Source organism: Galeopterus variegatus, unplaced genomic scaffold (genome assembly GCF_000696425.1).
Source record: "Galeopterus variegatus unplaced genomic scaffold, G_variegatus-3.0.2 Scaffold3474, whole genome shotgun sequence".
NCBI lineage: Eukaryota > Metazoa > Chordata > Mammalia > Dermoptera > Cynocephalidae > Galeopterus > Galeopterus variegatus.
Window position 1 is genome coordinate 114,118 of NW_007729585.1, and position 22,120 is coordinate 136,237.

The following is a 22,120-nucleotide window of genomic DNA, read 5'->3' on the forward strand; positions in this document are numbered from 1 at the left end:
GAAAAAAAAAAAAAAAAAAAAAAAAAAAAAAAAAAAAAAAGTATGTTTCCTTAGACCTATTTCTTTCTCAGAAAACCCTAACTATAAAAGAGAAGACAGAAAAGTCTAAAACAGAAATGATGGAACTGTTATCCAAACATCTGGTTAGCTATTCCTTTTCTCAAAAGTTTTGCAAGTGAGGAGGTAACCAATGTAGTATCCAATATACTTAATTACAGTTTCAGCGCCACCACTGCTTAATACCTTATTATGAAAAATTAAAGGGAAAAATTTGGTAAACATATTTAGATTAAAAAATGAAGAGTATAGACCAGCTCCCGCTCACTGGCTGAGCGAGGCGCGGGAGCAATGCCGAGGCTTGCGATCCCGTTGCCGGTCCCCGGTCCGGTACGGGGGCAACACTGAGGGTTGCGATCCGTTGCCGGACACGGAAAAAAGACAAAAAAATAAATAAATAAATAAATAAAAAATAATAATAATAATAAAAAAAAATGAAGAGTATAGATTAAAATCAATAGGCAAGTGTGTCATATGTTTCCCTACTTACCAAAAAAATTCAGAAAACTTACAGTAAAAGACACAGCAAGAATATCATTAAAATTTACATGGAAGAAAATTAAATGTTCTAGAGGAGGGATGAGAAATAAATACACAAAACTCTAAATTACAATTACTATATTTGAGCATTAAAATCAAGCTCCAGATTTCTTGGAAATTAAAGCCAAAATGGGAAACATGGTAGTTTATATAATTCTTCTCTGATAGAAAGAAAGCATGCTGGTTCATGAAAAGAATTTATATTTTTTTCCTGGAATTCTAAAAGGAATTTGGCACCCTTTTGTAAGAAAAACAAATGGGTAACGTACTCAATAACATATTTGTAGAAGCACAAATGTTCTTGCATAGTCTCAATAAACCAGAGCAAAAAATAACCCCTCAATGTAAGTCTAAAGTTGTCCATTTACTTCCCACTATTTTTCTTTTTAATCCCTTTAAAATTTCGTGGTCTCATTGAAGACAAGGACACAAATAATAGGCATCACCTACAAAACACCAAGAGGTATAAATCAAGCACTAATTAGCCACTGGTGCCTCCATGCCACATCAAGACAGGGAGTTTCCTCTCTGGGAAAGTGAGCAACTCTCATGGGTCTTTATGGACAGCCAGAAAAACTCGAGAGGTGCCATAAAACTCTGGTCCAAGTGCCTTGCTGTTTGTAGACTTTTTTTAATTAATAAAATCTGTTAGAGAATTCAATAATGTTCTAAGACTCCCTTTGTTACTGTTCTGGTTTATTTTGCTTTTGGAGGTTTCAGGGGGGAAAAACTATTTAAAGGGGTTTGGGAATGGCAATTTCATTAAAGTAAACATAAATGCATGTATTTCTGCCTATTTAACTATCTCTTCAAATGAGAAACAGTATCAATGAGCTCACCTTCAGAATCTCTTCCACACAATGGACTTCATTGGAGTAGGTCTGCTGAAAGTGAAAAGCAAGAAAGAAAGGGATAGTAAATAAACAAACCACTAAAAGTGAAACTATTGCTAGATGCCAGTATTAATACAGCAATACTCTTATAGATCGCTAGAAAAGGTAGGCCCTGAGGTGAGCCTAAGTATTAGGAACTTTACAATCTGGATGAAATAAGACCAAAGAGATTAACCTGACTTAATCTTGGGGGTAAACACGTAGCACTGGAGACAATGGCAGACTAATTGTGACTCTCAGGTCAAAAGTTTCCAATGGAAAATTTGCATTTTAAAGAAAATTAGTATATTAGTAAATCTAAGGGAATAAGATACAGCAAAAAGAGACTGAAACAGGTGTCACGATCAGCTACCTCATAGCAACATCTGAACAATGAGCCAAGTTGAATGAACACAAAGATGGTGGGTCACCTGCAGACTTAGTAAGTCCACAGTAAGGAGGCTGAAGTGCAGTCAAGGATAGCTCTTTATTATTTTTAAAAATATCCTAACCTGCCAAAAATCCATTTTAAAAGTAAAAATGTCTTTAACTCTACTTCAAGTCAGCCTTTTCACTTTATATCCACACACATATGCATACACACGTATATGCACACAAAAAATCATCTCAGAAAGAACCTAAGGGGAGAGCAGATTAATTAGCATCTTAAAGGAAAGATTCATTATTTATATCCCCAGCTAAACAAATGAGGACCACTGTGGCTGGTGCTGCTAGTATCACCACCACCAGACTGCGCCTAGGAAATGTCATTTTGCAGCCTACTTTTAATCACAAAGAAAATAGGAAAGTCAAATCTAAAATACTTTTTCTGAACTGGAGGCATGAAACATATCCTGTGACTTCCTGGTTTTCGATGGAATAGCAACTTCTGCTTTGTGTCAATTCATGGGCCAAGCCCCTGGGCACAGTACAGAACAGCAAGGCCTGTACAACACTCGCCCTTCCCATTACTGCAAGGCTCCTCAGTTTAATACAACACCTACCTCACAGATAGAGAGTAGATGGGAAAGGATTCTTCCCTCTGTTCTTGGTTCTAATTTAGAATTTAAATTAATAAAGCATTGGCTGCTAATTCACAATCTGGGGTTTATTAATCCACCCTTTCCTCATTCCAATTTAAGGCAGAAGGAAAAGGAAAGAAAACATTACCACCATCTTGTAACTGAATGTAACGGACATGTCAAAATTTATATACAACTTGACCTGATTACATTTGTTTTAAAACATGTAAATTTCCTGAAAATGGTTTTATTAAATTTTTTGCAGTTTGCTACTGCTGAGCTAGGGCCAGGAAGTTAGGAGGTATAACTGAAGAGAATCAAGGGTACCCATTACGTCTGCTAGTTTGGACCCATCTTCAGACACTATGCATGTTAACAACTTAGAACTGCTTTTTGTTTTTCAAAACCATTAAGGGATGCCTAAAAACTGGACCAAACATTAGTGCTCTATTTTAGCACAAATGTCAGATACAGAAATGCATGCTGTTTTCACCTGAGAGTAAAGTGTAATTATATTCTATGGTTTCAATTTTTATATGAATCACTAGAAAAAATAACAATCAGAAGCTGAAAGTGAATCAACAGAACAGAGCATATGATTGTACAGCTATGGACACATAGTTCCCTCATTCTATCTTTTTGGAATGAGAATGTGAACCCAATCAAATTATCTGACAATAAAAGAAGTGAAGCACATTGGAATGAGGGCAAAAAAAATTTGTTTCCAAAAGAATGAGATCAGAAAGCAACCCCTTCAGGACACTGAAAGACTTCTTTCTAATACTCATAATTATTCAAACAATTAACACTTGGCCAAGATGTTTCATGTCACCAAAAGACTCATTTTTCTGGAAAAAGTTTTATTACATGGGATGAACCAGGACTGAAATTTTCCTAGAGCTAATTTTAATTAGCAACATTTACTGTACCCAGATACTAATGAACAGTCACCATTCAACCCATTTAAAATTCTAAATAAGGTCTTAGGTTCAAGCATTAGTTGGTGAATTCACTGTCACTTTCCCTAAAAGTCCATTATGAGAGTGGAGGTGTTTCAAAAGGGAGCAGGGATTCTATTCCAAATACATGAAGATATATCCTACTGAAGAATCTCCAAGCAACACTGTTTATAATGGCAAATAATTGGAAATGATCAAATGCCCAGCAATAGGAGTCTAGCTAAATAACCTTATAGTGCACCCATATATCATGCAGACAATAATATATACATATGTGCTTGCATGGAAAGATGGAAAGATGCTCAAGATATAATCTGGGGGGGTGGGGTGGAGGGGAGGCAGGGGGCAGCTGGTTGGTACCAGGAACTGAACCTTTGACCTTGGAGTTACAAGGCTGTGCTCTAACCAGCTGAGCTAACTAGCCAGCCCTCGAGATATATGCTTTTAACTTTTTCTTCAGAAATAATTTCATATTTACAGAAAAGCTACAAAAATAGTAACAGAAATTCCCACAAACCCTTCACCCACATTTCCCAAATGTTAGTATTTACTGCATCTGCTTTATATTTCTCTCTCCCACCCAACCGCATATACTTTGAACTGCTTGAGAACAAGTTAAAGACTAAGAGTTAATGCCCCTTTAGTGTGTAACAAGATACATTTTAAACCTGTATTTAAAAGAGGGGAGGTAATAAGATAGTCTCATAGTTAGTATAGTTAATGAAGCCAATTTTTTGTTCCATCTACCAGAGATTCATATCTCCACTCTTCTCCTCACCCAAATAACAGACACAAACTGGAGTATAGGTCTTTCAGACGTGTTTGCAGAGAGATCTGTAAGGACAGGCTGCCCTGTTCAATAAAGTACAACTTGGCAACTCCAAGTCTGCCACTGCAAGGAAACTTTCCAAAAGGAGAGGGGTAGATGAACAAACCATTAAGTCCTCCTAATCCCTTTCTTAAAATTCACTTTCCCCGGGCCGAGCCCGTGGCGCACTCGGGAGAGTGCGGCGCTGGGAGTGCAGCAGCGCTCCCGCCGCGGGTTGGGATCCTATATAGGGATGACTGGTGCACTCACAGCACTCACTGGCTGAGCGTGGTGCGGCCGGTCTCAAAAAGGACAAAAAAAAAAAAAAAAAACTTTCCCCATAGGGTCTCCAGCTGAGTGTTACTACAAAAAAAAAAAAAAGCCAGGCTCTCCCTTTAACACTGTGGCCAAAGAATAAACAATCTGTCCTGGCCAGGCCTCGCTGAAGCACAGCTGAGAGAGATAAGGCTGAACTTTTAAGGTAAAGCTTCTAAAGAACGAGATGACAAAAAGCAACAAACACCTACGACAGTTGCATAAATCAAGACGATCTAGTTTGCAGGTCCTTCCCTGTCTAATTTTCCCTTGACAGTGTAGGCACTGACTTTTACTTATGATCACACATCTCACTGTTGTCTCCCACCCTCAATATCTAGTTTCGTAGCAGAGATGAGCTCTCCCCTCCCGTCTATTTGTGGTCACCTCACACATCGGTTTTCCTGTATTTAGACCAACCTCTCTGCAGAGACCCAACTTCCCCATTGGGGTATGGCCTTAACACAGGAACCATAATGCTACTCAATTTTTTTCAAATGATAGCAGCTACTTGTTAAATGCATATTATGCCTGACATTTGCAATAAACTTTTCACACTTTTATTTCCTCAATGTGATACCATCAATTGTAAGATGCACCATCATTAGCTTGGCAGAGGGAGCAAGCTACTACACTAAATGTACTCATCAACTGTAAGATATATCCCTACTACAGAAACTTAATAATGAGATAAAAATGTCTGAAGTAATTCTACTCTATTGAATTTTCACATCAACCTTTGTGGTAGGTATCATCCCAGTTTCTAAAATGACTGGCTGCCTCTGTCTAGATCGTCTAAGGGTATTTGTGCTGACCTATGAGTACAGAGAAGGCCAGGGAGGGGCACCCTCGGCAGGGATAAAAACTAAATAAAATGAAGGGACTGAATCCTAGAGGAATTAAGTCGCATGCCCAGGATCACAGAAAAGCTTCAGAATACTGTTTCTCTGGGTTTCTGAAAACCTCAACATTCATGCAAGAGACAAATATATTAGCATTTTAGGAGGGGATGTGATTCCAGTTGTCCTATGCAGGACCAAAACCATTTTTTTAAAGAGCAATGTTTTTCTTTTGTTTCTACAAAGAAGCATTTTGGTATTAATATTTAACTGCCTCTTACAAGTGCTTCAGACCAGAAAAGGCAGCAGTGCCTTTGTTACCACTCTTGGAATGACATTGTGTAATCATAAGGAAATGCACTGATACCAAAATAAAATGTTAGTTAATGTCTTCTAAACATGATGCGTTTTTTTTTTTTTTTTTTTTTTTTTTTTTTAATGACCGGTAAGGGGATCTTAACCCTTGGCTCGGTGTTGTCATCACCACGCTCAACCAGTGAGCTAACCTGCCATCTCTATATAGGATCCGAACCCGTGGCCTTGGTGTTACCACACTCTCCCAAGTGAGCCACGGGCCGGCCCTCACAGTTTGTTTTAATAAGCTAAAAAGAGCTGGATGGAAGAAACGCCCTCACCACTGAGGCTAGGAGGCTCTTGCAATATTGTGTTTTAAGTCTCTCAAGTTTCAACAGAGCAGCATTTTTATAACAATGCTATTCTCAAAAAGGCTTAGTTGTCTCTAACCAGGAAATACATGGAGCACAAAGGCAGTGTGCTGAAGAGGAAGCCAAAAGATCTTGGATTCTAGATCTGGCTCTGCTGAAGACTGGTTCTGCAATTTTGGATAAGATTCAACCTTTTGGGGACTATTTCCTCATTGTGATAAGGGATAATATTACCAAACCTAACAACTTCACAGGGTTGGTATAAAGGTCAAATGTAAAAACATGAAACTTTAAAAACTGTCCAGAGGCACTGATATAGGAAATAATACACGGTGCCAGCACTATCAAGGCATTCTTTAACAGTGTGACAGCCTTAAAAGAAATCCCAACAGGTTCTCTATCTAAAATTTAATTTTCAAAAGATTAAAATAAATGGCCATGCTACTTTTCTTCAAATGTGTCACCTTTTTGGGTTACTGTTCAGTCTTTAGTACCTCTTTGCTGCTCATCTAAATAGCCAGATAAGTCACACTTTTCTTGCCCCCACCTTTGAGCCCTCTTCCCTTTTCCACCTGTGTCAGGATAATTCCTACTCAGCTTTCAAGTTGCAGATTAAAAGCCCTGTTTTGGAAAACATTCCCTGATGGTACATCACTCCCAAATCTGTCCAGGTGCTCCCGGCAGATGCTCCCATAGCTGTCTACTTTCTCCTGTAATTGTATCACCCCTGTTTCTTCTCAAGTACAAGTTCCATGAAAGCAGGGGCCAGTTCTACCTCACTGAATCACTAATCATATGCTGCCTGCCACAAAGAGGCAGCCAATAAACATTTGCTAGTATGTCTTCAGTCTCAGAACTGAGAATCTGAAAACAACTTTCTTTTAGAGTTTTAAAGACTTAGTGGATACCACAGGCTGACTGAATTATAAATCCAAACCTTAATTAACGAACTACAAGGAAATAAACATATTAAGGACAAAAGGGAAATTGTTTTGCATTGTTTTATCCTTAACACTAAAACTACTCTGAGAAACTTTTTTCACGTATCAGATTGGCAAACAACCAAAAGACTGACAATACTGTATCTACAAGATAGATGCAGGGAAATAGGCACTCATTGAATAGTGTCTTTGATGGGAGGTACAACTTCTGAAGATATCAACTTGCCAATTTTAATTTGAGCCACCAAATTCTAATTACATATACACTGACTCCTACATATACAAAAAAAATTATGTACAAAGTTACTGACTTCAGCCTAGTTTGAAAATAGCAACATACTGGAAACACTCTATAGGTAACTGACTATGAATACTATGGTACAAAGAAATAGCTATACAGCTATGACAAAGAATGAGGAGGCGCTCTATGTACTGATTTGGGATAATCTCCAAGATACACTGTTAAATAGGAGGAAAAAAACCAAGGTGTATTATATGCCAGCATCTGTATAAATGAAAAAGTGTCGATGAAAAGAAAACATGCAAGTAGAGTTGATTTACTCATAAAATTCCATTGGGAATAATGCACAAGAAAGCATCAGCAGGCCTGTTAGCTCAGATGGTTAGAACACAGCCCTATAACCCAAGGTCATGGGTTTGGATTCCCATACTGGCCAGCTATCAAAAAAAAAAAAAAAAATTCATAGCATCAATTACTTCTAGAAAGGAGAATTAGGTGGCTAAGGAATGGATTAGGGACAAGATTTTCACTTTATATCCTTCTTTACCTTTCAAATTCTGAACCATTGAATATATTACCTATTTATAAATAAAAACACAAATATTAGACTGAAATAAAAAAAAAAGGATAAAAGCTTTTTCTCAAAGTACAGAGAATGTTCAGCCACTTATGTGTTTACTTCCTATTAGCCTTGCTCTAGGTAGCTCTCCTTCCAAACACATACCTGTATTAATCTGTCCCCAGCCTGCTCCCCGGTGCTCTCGGCTTGCCCCATGCAATACTTACCACACTGAATTGTTTTTATTACAGATGTACAGTCAGCCTTCTGTAATAGACTCAGAGGTGCTTGTTGAGAGCCCCAGGACTTGCTGCCAAGGCCTGGCCCAGTGTTTGCTTGCTAATTCACTCATTTCCCAAACTGTATTAGAAAGTTCTTGAAAGAGAACTTTTTTGGTCATTTTTTTAAAAACTTTTCTAAATCAGCCACACCTAAATATTTAGCGGACACATTTGTAATATACAAAGTCTCATAGGATCATTTTGAGAAAGAAATAAGATAGTACATGTTAAAGCTAGTGTGCTACACAAATAAATACATGCATTTATATGAAGACACCACAAATGTCATTTTTTTTTTTTTTTTAAAAGATGACCGGTAAGGGGATCTTAACCCTTGACTTGGTGTTGTCATCACCACACTCAGCCAATGAGCGAACCGGCCATCCCTATATGGGATCCGAACCCGTGGCCTTGGTGTTAATCAGCACCGCACTCTCCCGAGTGAGCCACAGGCCGGCCCCCACAAATGTCATTTCTAAGACAGGTTAAAGCAGGGGACCAAAAGGCCTGGCTGAACAAGGTTTGGACATAAAATTAATTGTATTCTGAGAATACACTGAATTACCTAAACAGCTAAACCTGTTCCAAGAACAGGCTCATACTGCCTGGGTGTGCCTACTTCGGCTGGAAAAGGTATAAAGGTTCTTCTAGCAGTATTCCTTCTTCAGAAGCATTATGCCCTTTGGGCAACTACCTGAATGCCTACCTCCACACCCAGAATTTTAGGATAAGTTTTTTAAATCCCTGGACAGACACATGGACACACATAGTCCAAATTAAAACAAGAACAACAACCAAAAAACAACCATGCTAGAGACTATTAAGATGGAAGGAGGGATAATGGGTTAGAAAACAAGAAACAAGGGACCTTGAAGATAAGGTAATAGTGTTATCGTGTAAGTTGCAAAACCAACTGTTAAATTCTCTCTTTAAAAATTATTAGTCATCCTTCATCTCTCTCAAGATATTTTCAAATAATGGAAAGGTTTTTTTAGGGGGGGGGGCGGGGATCTTACATGATACCACTACACCAGCGGCGCTCGCGGCCAAATAATGGAAAGGTTTTGGATAGTTTCTTGAAAGAGACAAGCTCCAGTATGTAGCAAAAAATCACATGTTCCCCAAACACCACTTTAAGGTCAAACTGCCTGCCAAAAGTGAAGGCTAATACAATTAATATTATGCTAATTGCAGAAATCTCTATAGTTCTCCAAATAAATTTCTCAAGAAGAGGAAAGAGACTGATAAGAAAGTTTATTTTAAATAATGAGAAATCTATAGGTCACCTACAATTATCTGCAAACAAAAATTTATGCTGGAAAGACCAAGCAATTCTACTCATATTGGTTGGGGCACTCTCAAAAGAGGGCATAGGGTGTAACAGGGTTGTCACAAACACTGGCTACCCTTTTCTGGAAGCTTTCCCTCTCCTTGACTCTCCAACCACATTTAACTCTGAATTGCAACCCTTGGTGTTCTCATCTGTCTCCTCCAGACTGGCTTCCTATAGGCAGGAACTGGAGTTTATTCATCTCTGTATCCCTCAAGGCCTTAGCATAACTCTAGACTAACACAGATATTCAATTAACACTTGTGAAATGAATGGACTTGATTCTGTCATCTCATAACATCTCAAAACAAAACTCAAAAACATGAGCTCACCACAAATTATGGAGTTATTTTATAGTGAATTCTCAATTTTTTTTCCTGGGAAGCAATGTTTGCTCACATTTGTAAAACTCCAATTTCGCAGAATACTATTTAAGAAACAGAAATCCTCAATTTTAAAAAAAAGTAATATTACACTCTTTATAACAATCCATCAATCACCATCACAATCCCAATCAGCTGTTTTCACCTACAGGTGTAGTTGCCTAAGTGCAGTTTGGGGATGTAAATTACTCAGAAAGCAGAGTTTCTTTCTTTCTTTTAAAAGATGACTGGTAAGGGGATCTTAACCCTTGACTTGTGTTGTCAGCACCACACTCTTCCAAGTGAGCCATGGGGCCGGCCCAGAAAGCAGAGTTTCTGATATGACAGTAACACCAGATCATTGGGATGGGGGCAGGTGCGTATGTCAGGCAGCATGCTCTGGTGGGGTAAAGGAAGGGTGTATGTCTCCTTGAGACAAGAAATCAAGAAATAAATACTCCAGGATAAACACTGAAAGCAAATACTGGATCTAGAAGATGCGCTAGCAAGTCCAGTTCATTTAATAAATGAGAGCTTAATATATCCTATACATAGGAAGGGTGTATGTGTGTTTCTCTGTATGTATATATGCATGTATGTGTGTATATATAAAGAGATTTTTAAGTTCACCTTTAGGTAAACTGCTCCTTCACAGTCAAACTATATTACCTCCCTGTCTTTCACCAACTAAAGCAAAAACAGGCTAACAGTGGAAAGAAAGGAAAAAAAAAAAAAAAACCAAACCCTAAAAACATTATTGAAACATACAAAACCTTACAGTAAGTAGAATTTTGAAATATCAGTTCTTTAAAAATCAATATGAATAGAAAATTTATTGTTCCTTTCCAGTCGGTCATTTGGATTATACCAGTAAAACAATTTGCTTTAATTAGTGTCATAAAGATAATTTATTTTTCCACAGCACATAAAATTTTGTAAAAGCTTCATTTGCATTAACTGAGCTACTTAAAAACATTCTGGGAATTTTGTTTTGGTCTCTGTTAAAAGAAGACATCTTTTAATTATAAAACCTAGAATTCTAGTTCTTGAGATTTGGTTTAAATGAAAAATAACAATAGTGGATAGATGTTCTCCACATTTATAATTGTAAACACTCACTTGATTAAAATATGCAAACAACAGGGGAGTAATAAAAGTGCTGATTCCGTTTTTATTACTACTATATACCCAGAGACCATATACGAGTTTGCGTAGAAGCTTTGCAAACATATTAAAAATTACAATCACATGAAACAGTACCTATTAAACAGTATTATTTAGTGTTGATACATTAGATGCAGAAGTTCAGTACGTATTATTAACAAGCTTCTTGGTGCAAAAGTTAAGAGGGGTGGGATGTACCTGGGGTAGGTTTAAATTCATTTAAAAACAAAGTACCTGGATGAAAACAAACTTGGGGGGAGGGGGTGCTTGCCATTGTTTGACAACAAATTTGTCTAATTTCAGTTTTCACCAACTTCCTAACTATTGACTGTGAACTATTATCATTCACCATGTAATAAGGGGAATCAGAAATCTCCAATGGTGTAAGACTAAAACACTGTGCCTTTGATGAAAGGTCACATGAAGCCCCATGACGCCCATTGTGGGCATAGCAGCCATGAATTATTTATTTAGTAAGAATGACTAAAAAGGCACTGTTTCAAACAAAAAAAAAAAGGCGGGGGGAGGTGTGTGCATGACAAAGAACAAGTCTAGACACAGGTTCCATTTCAGGAACTGACAAGTTCTTTCAAATGGCCTAAACTATACGATCTATTTCCCCTTCCACGACTAATTCTACTCACCAGAACAACCTTCAAAGTATTTTTAGAGGAATTAAATTTTTATGTTTTGAGTGGGAACATCAATTTGCAAAGCACAAGCAGCCTTTCAATGAGAATATATCACCACAGCGAGGGTGTGAAACTGCAGAGTGGTGTTCACTCTATCCTCATCCTGAGACAGACAGACAGACACACACTCACTCTCTCTCTCTCTCACACACACACACACACTCTCTCTCTGTGCACGTGCACTGTCTCTCACAAGTCATATTAACAGATGGTTTTGAGTCTAAAACAACAGTACTAAGTTACTTTGTCAACCATGACAGGATTTATAGATACATAAACCTGTATTACTGCTCCCTCTTTAAGAGTATGTCTATCAAATTTAAGTGGCAAACAATGTTTAGGAACCATGTCTAATTCTATGTTTCATGGGGTGTCTGCACATTCTTTTTTTCATAGCTGAGCATAAACTCAGACTGCAGAGGGACCAGGAAAAAAAAAACTTTCCATCAGTTTCTGGATGAGGTTGAAAGAAACTGAAGTCATACGCAGAAGATAAACCATTTAATCCACACTTTGTCGGAAAGAACATAAAGATTTTATCCTGGGCTTATTCCAGCAGTAATCTCAATAGTTTCCTCTGGGCTAGGTGTTGGTTGTCTGTCTCCTGGCATTGATTATTTTTAAAAACAAAAAACAGAACCCGGGGGGGGGGCAGGGGGAAAGGAAAGAAAATTACTGAAGTGGTAGGCTAGAGGCATATATACTCTGAGGAAACAATCTGAGCTTCAAACTACTCTGGGGATTACTGATACTATAACAAACACAGAAGAGAGAAAGCAAATAAAGATGACCTTGCCCATTAGATCTTGCTTCTGTACAAGTATATTTCTTTTTTCTTTTTTTTTTTAAACTTTTATGCTAGATAACAAACAACCAGGTTGATTACTAGGACCTAGAAAAGGGGGCCAAGATCATCCTGGGAACATATACTTCATTTAATATCAGAACATTATGAATGGTTATAAATCGTTTACTTAATTCTATCAAAGAGCACCTAAATTTGAAAGACAATTTTATTTTCCATAACCTATCAAAAACCAGATCCAGTCACTACAAAAAAAAAAAACTTTTTTTAAAAAAAAGCTTAGTAATTCCATTGAATCTCAGTCAGACTTAATCTTTTTCTGCATTGTCTTTGTATATAAATTTGGTCTGAAAGTATAGATAAACTGCAACAAACTCTCATCAAAACTTATCTGATAAACTAATTTACTGAACTGGTGAAAGTGAAAATATATTTAATAACAAGTTTTTGAGCAAATATACTTAGTCACTCGACAAACACCGGTATTTATTTTTTTAATAAAAGAAGATAAATATAAAAGAGTTATTCTTGAATTTGTTTTAAAGAGGTATTTAATATGTGCCAAGGAGAAAATTGCTTGGAAAATAAATGTACTTTACTATCTTTGGAATCTAAAGCATTTTAAGCATTCATAGTACACACAACCACACTTCTAGAAGTCAGGGAACAATGGGTTTATCCTCATTTTGGAAACATGAAGCAATCTGTGACTGCTCAAATCTTTCTCCGTCTTAATATATTTCTCTCCTTGTCTGCCTTGACTCTCTCTTCTTATACCGACGCACATACGCACACATGAAATGAAGACATTTAAAGAGCACTCTTTGTACTTTAATCCAGAGCTCTTGACCCCAGACTCCAACCTTCTGAGTATTTTATGGCATAGTGTAACTCAACCACATTCATCATATCTCCCAATATTCTTATATTTACTGTCTTTCCTGTTTCTCCCTTTCTTTCTACACTTTCCTTGAATATGGAATCTAGGTGCCAGAGAGGAGATAGTACAGAAAACAAGCAATTCTAATCGCCTACCATTCTAATAGTAACAACAAAGGCAACTGCCTTTGAAAACTGCCTTTAGAAGATGGGAGGGTCCACCAGCAGAAGTAAATTATATCTCAACTATACATAAATCCAACTGTGGCCCTCCTGACTATTCACACACACCTGGCACATAGCCCAGGGGAAAAGGCTCCTGGAGCCCACTGAACTTCTTTCCTGACATCGCAATCACATTGCCAGCTTGGGGGATGGGGAGGGACACATGCCATTTAAAAAAAAAAAAAAATTAAAAGAGTCCTTTCAACTTGGATTTCTTTAACTGGCATACAGTAATATCCTACATAAAAATGAGCAATATTATTTATATATCCCCAATAATGCTATCTACACAAAGCTGCACTGGTATAAAAAATGCATTAAATGAAACTGAACCTGAAAAGATTTAGATTGGCTCCTGAGCAGGTAAGTCTTATCTGTTTTACTATCTCTTTTAAGAAAATCTTTAAGAGGCAGCTCAATGTCAAACAGTTGATTCCTTATAAAAATATCTCAAAGCTTTTTCTAGAATGAAATACACCAGTTTTTTTCTGGACTTAATTAGAACAATGTCTTCAAAAAATTATTTATCGGGGACTTAAGTCACTAGAAAACTCTCTATTGCATCCTAAGTCTCCAACCCATTTTATGGCAGAGTTCCTACTAAAAGAAGCCAGAAAGGTATAACTACATTCATATCTAACAGGGAAGCTTTTACACTGGGATGACTCGGAGGTTCTCCCTCTTTTCTCATTGCTTTTGGCCAATTTCTCACCTCTCTGTGGTTGACAGAAGAGGACTCCCTATAGCTTAACCTTAGAGTTAATAAACTCTGTCTTCTAATGGGGAGAAAAATAGAAACTGTCATCTTCTAAACTTTCCATCACATAAATTTACACTGCAGACAGATATAGACCATGTGATCACAAACTATACTGAATAAATTAATAAGAACCATAAAGCTAGAAGTACACTGAAATTTCTGTGGTATATCTGCCTCTACTGGAGTAGATTATTTTAAAATTTTCCTAGATCAGTGAAAATCAATCAATACTACTTATATATTAAAACTTGGGTAGTAGCTTTCCAATCTTTTAAATTTTACTTAAATTCTATACATCTGTTGAAAAGCAATAAAATCTTGGCTAGAATGTGTGTACATACATACATATACATGCATACACTCATACATACACATTTAGGCTTTTAAGCTCCCAGCATCTTCAATTTGTAGCTTTAGTTCAGGAAGATAAAACAAACCATCGACATTTGCCAAGTGATCCAGAAATTCAAGGCCAGAGTTTGAAAGATGAAGTAAAAAAATTTTGAGTGGTAAGGAATAGCTTATGTTTTTAATTTCTTTTAAATATATTACCATATATTCTTATTTTAAATATGTACATTGTGATTTTCTACAGATACAAAGCTATAATGTTATACTATCTCTATTGTTATTCACATTATTATTTCAGAAGGAAGGAAGGAAGGGGGGTGAAATCCATAATCTAAACCAACAATCATACAAATCTCAAGTGGTATTCCAAGTCTCTAGCGACAGCCAAAAAAAAAAAAAGAAGCCACACCACACCACCTGTCTGTTACCTATCAAGTGTATACAAAGGGAGGGGACATGGGAGGGGCCGAATACCTGTGGCTGGAAAGCTTATTTACCTTGTTCATAAGGTCATGCACACAGCAGCACTAAACCACAGAGGTTATTCTGATCCCTCTCTTCCTTGATGTTAGCCCCTAGGAGAGCGCACAAAAGAGAAAGGGAGAGAGCACCACACCAACTTTCTCTCGAGGCCTCACACTCTTGCCTCGCGTCCCTACCCTCCGTCTTCCCCCCCTGAACCTCAGGCTGAGTACTTACTGTGGAGCAGCTGTGCCCTCTGGGGCACTTACCTCTGTGAACATGTCTTACTGCCTTCCTACATGGCAAACAAGCTTTCCTGTTTTCACATATCCCCCTACCAGCCCTAATCAGTGCCACTAGGTCACTGTCTTTCGTACCGGCGGCTGCAATGGTGGCCCTGACAGGAAAGAACTTTGAATCTCCTCCCTTGTACTGAGCCATGAGAAGCAGCAAGTGCTCCTCGGCACAACTCCCCTGGCTCTGCTCCTAAAAATGCTCTCTCAAGTACACCGTTGCTTAGCAATATTTGCCTTCCCCTGTACATTGGAAATTGGCAACATCTGTCCCTTTGGCAGTTTTGACTTGTGGAAAGCACCAGCACATGTTTTAAAAACATACGGCTTTATGAAATGGGCAGTTCCTCCACTGCTCCGATCTCCCTGCAAAACCAGGCAGGCAAAGACCCAAAATGGTTTAACCTTGGCTTTTAAGGCCAACAGAAAAATCTATGGGATTTAAGGCAGCTGACAGCACATAAGCAAAACACTTAAGCCACCAATGGGAGTTCCTGTCAAACCCCACCTAAGAAGTAGTGTGTCTGCACAATTACCACCTGAGGATATACCTGAAACAAAATCTCATTTAACTTCCTTTAGAACTAATTCTATTACAAGGCATTATATGTAAATACACATCACTGGTAATATAAGAAATAAATGCAATCTATTCGTGGAGTAAGTATGGCAATTTTCATGCTGACTTTGTAGCCCAACCTGAGGAAGAAAAACACACACACTAGTGCTAACAGAATTTTTAAAGTTTAGAGAGAAAAAGAATTCATTTAAGTAATTCTAGAATTATGGATTTCAAGACAAATGATCCTAAGATTCCTAAATTTCTCTTTATTATTTATCCTAGAACATACTCATCTTAGTACTTTACTGAGGTTACTTGTTAACACTAAAGTAGCTCATAACACTCTAATTTTATACCTAAGGAAAAAACCACAGGGCCAGCCCGTGGCTCACTCAGGAGATTGTGGTGCGGATAACACCAAGGCCACGGGTTCGGATCCTATATAGGGATGCCTGGTTAGCTCACTGGTTGAGCGTGGTGCTGACAACACCAAGTCAAGAGTTAAGATCCCCTTACCGGTCATCTTTAAAAAACGAAAAAAGAAAAAACTACATAAAAAATAAAACTTTATGGGCAGTATTCTAGCTCTGCATATAATTTTACTTTTTACCTAGCACATTGATGGAGAAATAAAAACCATAGTAATAAGCATAAAAGTCTACTAAGAATTGAACCATGCTCTGTGTATTCAAATTTTGGCATGTAAACATTTTTTGTTCCTTTAAACAAATCAGGCTTCAATTTCTTTAGCTTAAGCCAAACCAATTGACATATTAGAAACACATGTTTTCAAAGAAATTCTACAGTTACTGAGTTCTAGCTACAAAGGGAAGGCTGACCTTTTTACTCTCAAGTCTCTACCTGAAAGCTTACAGAAGCAGAAAGGACTGGGTGATACTTATTGCCACTAAAAATACATCCAGCAGCTCCTTGACTGTGCATTTAACAATGTCCCTAAAATTTCTATCACATGCATGAATTTGTAATCTTGCTTAGCCATAAATGTGAATTGAGAACCCTAGAATCTACTTCTCACCGTAATCCATCACTCACTGCTTGCTGGATGCTCTGCTTTATTATAGTTTATAGGAGACACTTCAGCAGACTTTGCAAATTGGGGAATTCTCAAAAATCTCAGGAGATGTTCACTGAGGTCATCGATGGTGGTTCTGGCAAGATTCTGAGTCAGACACACAAGCCTCCATCTACAGCTCTACCATGGACCAATTTTCACTAAATGGAAACAGCTTAAACATGGTGCCTGTACACACAGCATACGTTCTGAATAAAACAGACACATTATTTTTTATTATACTATCTTACTGTGGCATAAAAGCCTCAGTATTTCTTTCCTCTCTTCCTTTCTACTAAATTTTCCCACTTCCCCACACAGTCAACCAAACAACTCTCATTTAATGAATGTCTGTGAAAACTTCCTCTGGAAGGGGGAAGGGAATGCTGAAGAAATAACAAATTTTGTAACAACTATCTTATAATACCTGTATAGTACAATCTTTGCTTGCACCTCCTGCTCTAATTTAAACTTAAACAGCCACAGTCTCCAAAGCTCTGAAGAATCCACTTTTGAATGCAATATGTTTCTAATAAATTCTGGATCAGATGATGTGGGGAAACATCATAATTTTTAGAGGCCAGGATCCTGGGCTGTGGGGGAGAGGGGGATGAAGGGAGCCAGGGTAGGGGCGGTGGCGCTGTCCGCCAGGGCAAGTGCTGATAAGCCTTGTTGGGTTATCGCTGCATGGAAACGGCTAGAAAAAACACTGTGGTTGTACACACAGAGTACGTTCTCAACAAAATAGACATTATTTTTATCATTATACCATCTCACCATGACACAAAAGCCTCAGTATATCATACACTGAACAAGGAGAAAGAACAAAAAAGCTTTCCCTGTGGAGAGCTCCAGGGCTAGGAGAGGAAAGCAAAGGACTGGCCATGTCAGTACTGTCCTTCTCCTTAACTGTCCCTTTACAAAGTCTACAGGGCAATAATGGGCCACTAGAAAGTCAAAGACTGGGGTTTACCTCGGCAACTACTGGAACATTACTAAAAATGTCTGCATTCCAAAGCTTTTGATATGAAGCCTACTCTTTATAATAAATGTCATCATCTTATCCCGCAGTGTCAATCAATAAATAAAATGTTATAAGGTCTACATGCAAGGGAAACAAAACACAGGCTGTAACAGTCTTTTATCAAAATCACCTATATCTTTATTACCATGTAGTGATACCCTATCCTAATCTGATATCCTGAAGGAAATTTCTATGGCCCCTGTATTGTCTTCACCTCTGAAAATGTCCAGAGAGACTCCAGCCCCAATATCCTTTGAATCATGTATATCTAATAATCTGCAGAACCTGCTGCCATAGTGAGAAATAAATTTATAAGTTATCATAACAGCCTTCTAAAAAAATACTCCTCACTCAAGAGAGATTTCATAGTATTAGCAGCAGCAGCAGCTAGTAGTAAAAACATTTAATAAGGGGAAAAGGGATTGCAGAGAGGAAGGGAGAAGAAAATAATGGGCAATATTTAATTCTGAAGTGATTTAAGTTCTTCAAGCACGAGAAGACCTTCAATGGCAAAGGCAAGGAAAAGTCCCCTCCAGGCCTCAAGCTTCTTTCTGCTGACACTGTCCCACTTCTAACTAGACTTGATGTGTTCTTTCCCGCAAGACTCAAGAGGATGGTCCAAAACAGTTCTGTCCAAACATCAGTCATTTCCACACTACTTTGATAGCGATATCACATTATAATACTACCTGTACAATTTTCTTTAAGATAATCAACTGATGTGTTTACTTGACTTTACCTAAGTAATGATATTTTGTGAAACCCTAGATTTGACACATTGGGTTTGTATTTTTTTCTTTTCTAACGCACATTAAGGTACATAAGGATAGGTGTTCCAATATCTTATTTATTTTGGTGGCTGGCCGATACAGGGATTGAACCCTAGACCTTGGTGTTATCAGCATCTTGCTCTAACCAACCGAGCTAACCAGCCAGCCCTCCACCCCCCCCCAACACACACAAACTGTTTTAAAGAAGTTCATGTACTAATTAATACTGTGTGAACCAAAAGCTGAATGAATCTCTTGGGACACTTGTTGATATCTTTACAGCACAACTGTGGTAACTTCACTACCTTGTAAAACTGTCCTACTCAATTAGGCTATACAAATGTTGCCCATCCTCTGTATTAGATTCAGGAAGTCTTCACAAATTACATAAAAAATATGCCTACTCTTAACATCTATCCTTAGTGAATTTGTGACCCAGATCACAAAATTAACACTTTTTTCAGTACCATAACTTTTTCTCATGTTTGTCACAGTGTCCAAATACAATTGAAAGCCCAGAACTGAATACAATTCTCGAATTCTAAAAATACAGCAGGTATTCAATGTTTTATTAGGGGTACAAAATATTTATTCAAGTCTTTTATTGAAAAAGTATATTTTAAAACTCAACTAAAATCAAATTCATGACATAGGGAAAGTGGTACATCCCCCAGAGTACTATATGTCAGACAAATATATGACACTGAATTTTCACAAGAGCCCGTAGCTCAGGTAGTACCATACCACTTAAATGTGAAAAAAAAATGAACCTATGCATTTTGACTCCGTAGCTCCATCCATTAGAAACATTACTCTCCATTCATACTTTGCCAAAACCTTAACATTTTAAACTACAAAAATTCCCAAAACATTAGATTCTAAGCCAAGGTGAAGAGGAGAATCTACTACAATTATACATTTTGACAATGTTAAAATAACTACGATAATAATGACGTAGATACGGTAGCTATCTATTAAGTGCTTACTATATTGCTAGACATTGACCTAAGAGTTTCATGTACATTTTTTACTTAAACCTGACAACCATCTTATGAGGAAGATTCTATTATTCTTATCTTACAGATAAGTAATTGAGGCTTGAACAGGTTAAGTAATTTTCCTGTCATATAACAGCTAGTACTATACAAAGGTAAGATTCAAATTCATGTCTTCCATAATCTCAAATCCATGCTCTTAACCACCACCTATAATGCCTAAAAGCCCCATCTAATTACTCCAAAACACACACACACACACAAAAAGAAACTTAAAGTATCTATTTCTTCCCTCCAACAACATCCAAAGAGTCTTTAGCGTTCAACAGATAACATGTTCTATTCCATACTTACTATTCATCCCTAATTATAAATAAGCATTGTCAACATATCAAGATTCTCAACAATCAGACCTCTAGAGAAAAAATGACATCCAACAAGGAAGAACAGTTTGGACATTTTCCAGTCACACCCCAGCTCTTAAAAAGTGCCTATGTGTACCCTATAGAAACTTAAACATGAGGTGTCTATATAATTAAAGGATCAACGTTGCTAAGAACAAAGGAAGGAAAAAAGCTCTTGTTTGCTGAATGAATGTTGAAAACAAACTTCCTATTATTGGCTACAAAAATTTAAAAAGTAATTTCAATCGAGTTTAATTGCTAGAATTCAGACTTCTTTTTAAAGAGAACCCTAATATCTTAGAGCTGAGAAGAACGTCAATGACTATTGCTATTGTTTGAATGTATGTGTCCCTCCAAAATTCATATGTTGTAATTTAAACTCCAAAGTGATGGTATTAAGAAGTAGGGCCACTGTGAAGTGAGACTAGGCCCTGAGGACTCTGCCCTCCTGGATAGGATTAGTACCCGTATAAAGGGGCTTGAGGGAGAAAGTTCACCCCTGCTCCCTTCCATCTCTTCTGCCATGTGAGGCCACAACGTTCATCCTCTTTCACCAGTATGTCCTTCTGCCATGTGAGGAGGTAGCCAAGAGGTACCATCTTGGAAGCAGAGAGTAAGCCTTCACCACGCACTGAATCTGCTGGCACCGTGATCTTGGACTTCCCAGATTCTAGAACTGTGAGCAATAAATGTTTACTTATTTTACCCAGTCTAAGGTATTTTTTTTTTTTATAGCAGCACAAACAGAGTAAGATAACCACCCTCTTCCCCATTACACATTCAGGAAAACTAATTCGACTTGGTGACAAGGAAGATAAAATTCAAATTCCACAGTTTATTGGTAGAGCCATTTAAAAAGAGAAAAGTTATTAAGTAGGCTAACATTGTTTTTGTTTTTCTTCAGCTAAAATGTGAACAAGTGCCTGAATCATACATATAAGGCTTATGAGAAAATATCCCCGTATTTAGCTACAGGGTAAAAAAAAACAAAGTAAAGTAGGTCCTATTCTACATAATTTAATTTTTAATTTTATTATTATTATTTTTGGGGGGTGGCTGGCCAATACAGGGATCCATACCCACAACCTTGGTGTTACAAGGCTGCACTCTAACCAACTGAGCTAACCCACTAGCCCTTCAAAGTCTGAAAATCAATCACATTTTAAGTTACTATGATACCAGTTAACAATACCTTTGTGGTCAAGAAGAGTAAATGCCCCACCCAATTTGGTTGCCTTATTCCCAAAAAAGTGATTTGCTCAATGGCAATATATTTAAAATTGAGAATCCTTTTCTAGAGTAACAGCAATTTTTATTATATGCATCCTTTATTAAAAAAAAAAAAAAAAAGCAAAATATACTAAAGGAAATCTGGTATCTAATTTACCACAGAAAAGGCATCTATATACATAACAGATACATAAAATCATTACTTTCCAATTTTTATAGTATGCAAAACAATCTGATAAGTCTCCAAACTCAATATTGAAAAGTACAGCAATTATGAGGCTGGAACTCAACTACGAGCTCCTAATGAACAGATTAGGCTGCTTATTTTCAAACCCACAATGTAGGAATGCCTAAAATTACTTGAGAAATACTTAGGAAGAAAATGATAAAACAATCCCCCCACCCCCCAAAAAAAAAAATGCTGAACCGAATGCCTGTTTTCCAGCCAAGTATCCTAAATAGGAAATTCAGTCCCATATCATATTGTTTCCCCCCCTCTCAGCCAAACATTTAAAACAGATTAGCGGGCCGGCCCGGTGGCGCACTGGATAGTGCGCCGCTTGGGAAGCGCGGCGGCGCTCCCGTCCGAGGGTTCGGATCCCCCACACAGAACCGTTCCCCCTCACTTGCCTGGCCCGGCG

At 37.6% G+C, this 22,120-nt stretch overlaps 1 protein-coding gene across 1 annotated transcript in view; it reads right to left on the reverse strand.

The window, feature by feature from the left end:
* AFF1 (AF4/FMR2 family, member 1) overlaps positions 1–22,120 on the reverse strand; it is an 88,066-nt gene that overhangs the window by 50,073 nt on the left and 15,873 nt on the right. The window contains exon 3 of the mRNA XM_008585166.1: positions 1,437–1,481. Coding sequence (XP_008583388.1) covers positions 1,437–1,481 — 45 coding nt within the window. The remainder of the gene's footprint in view (positions 1–1,436; positions 1,482–22,120) is intronic.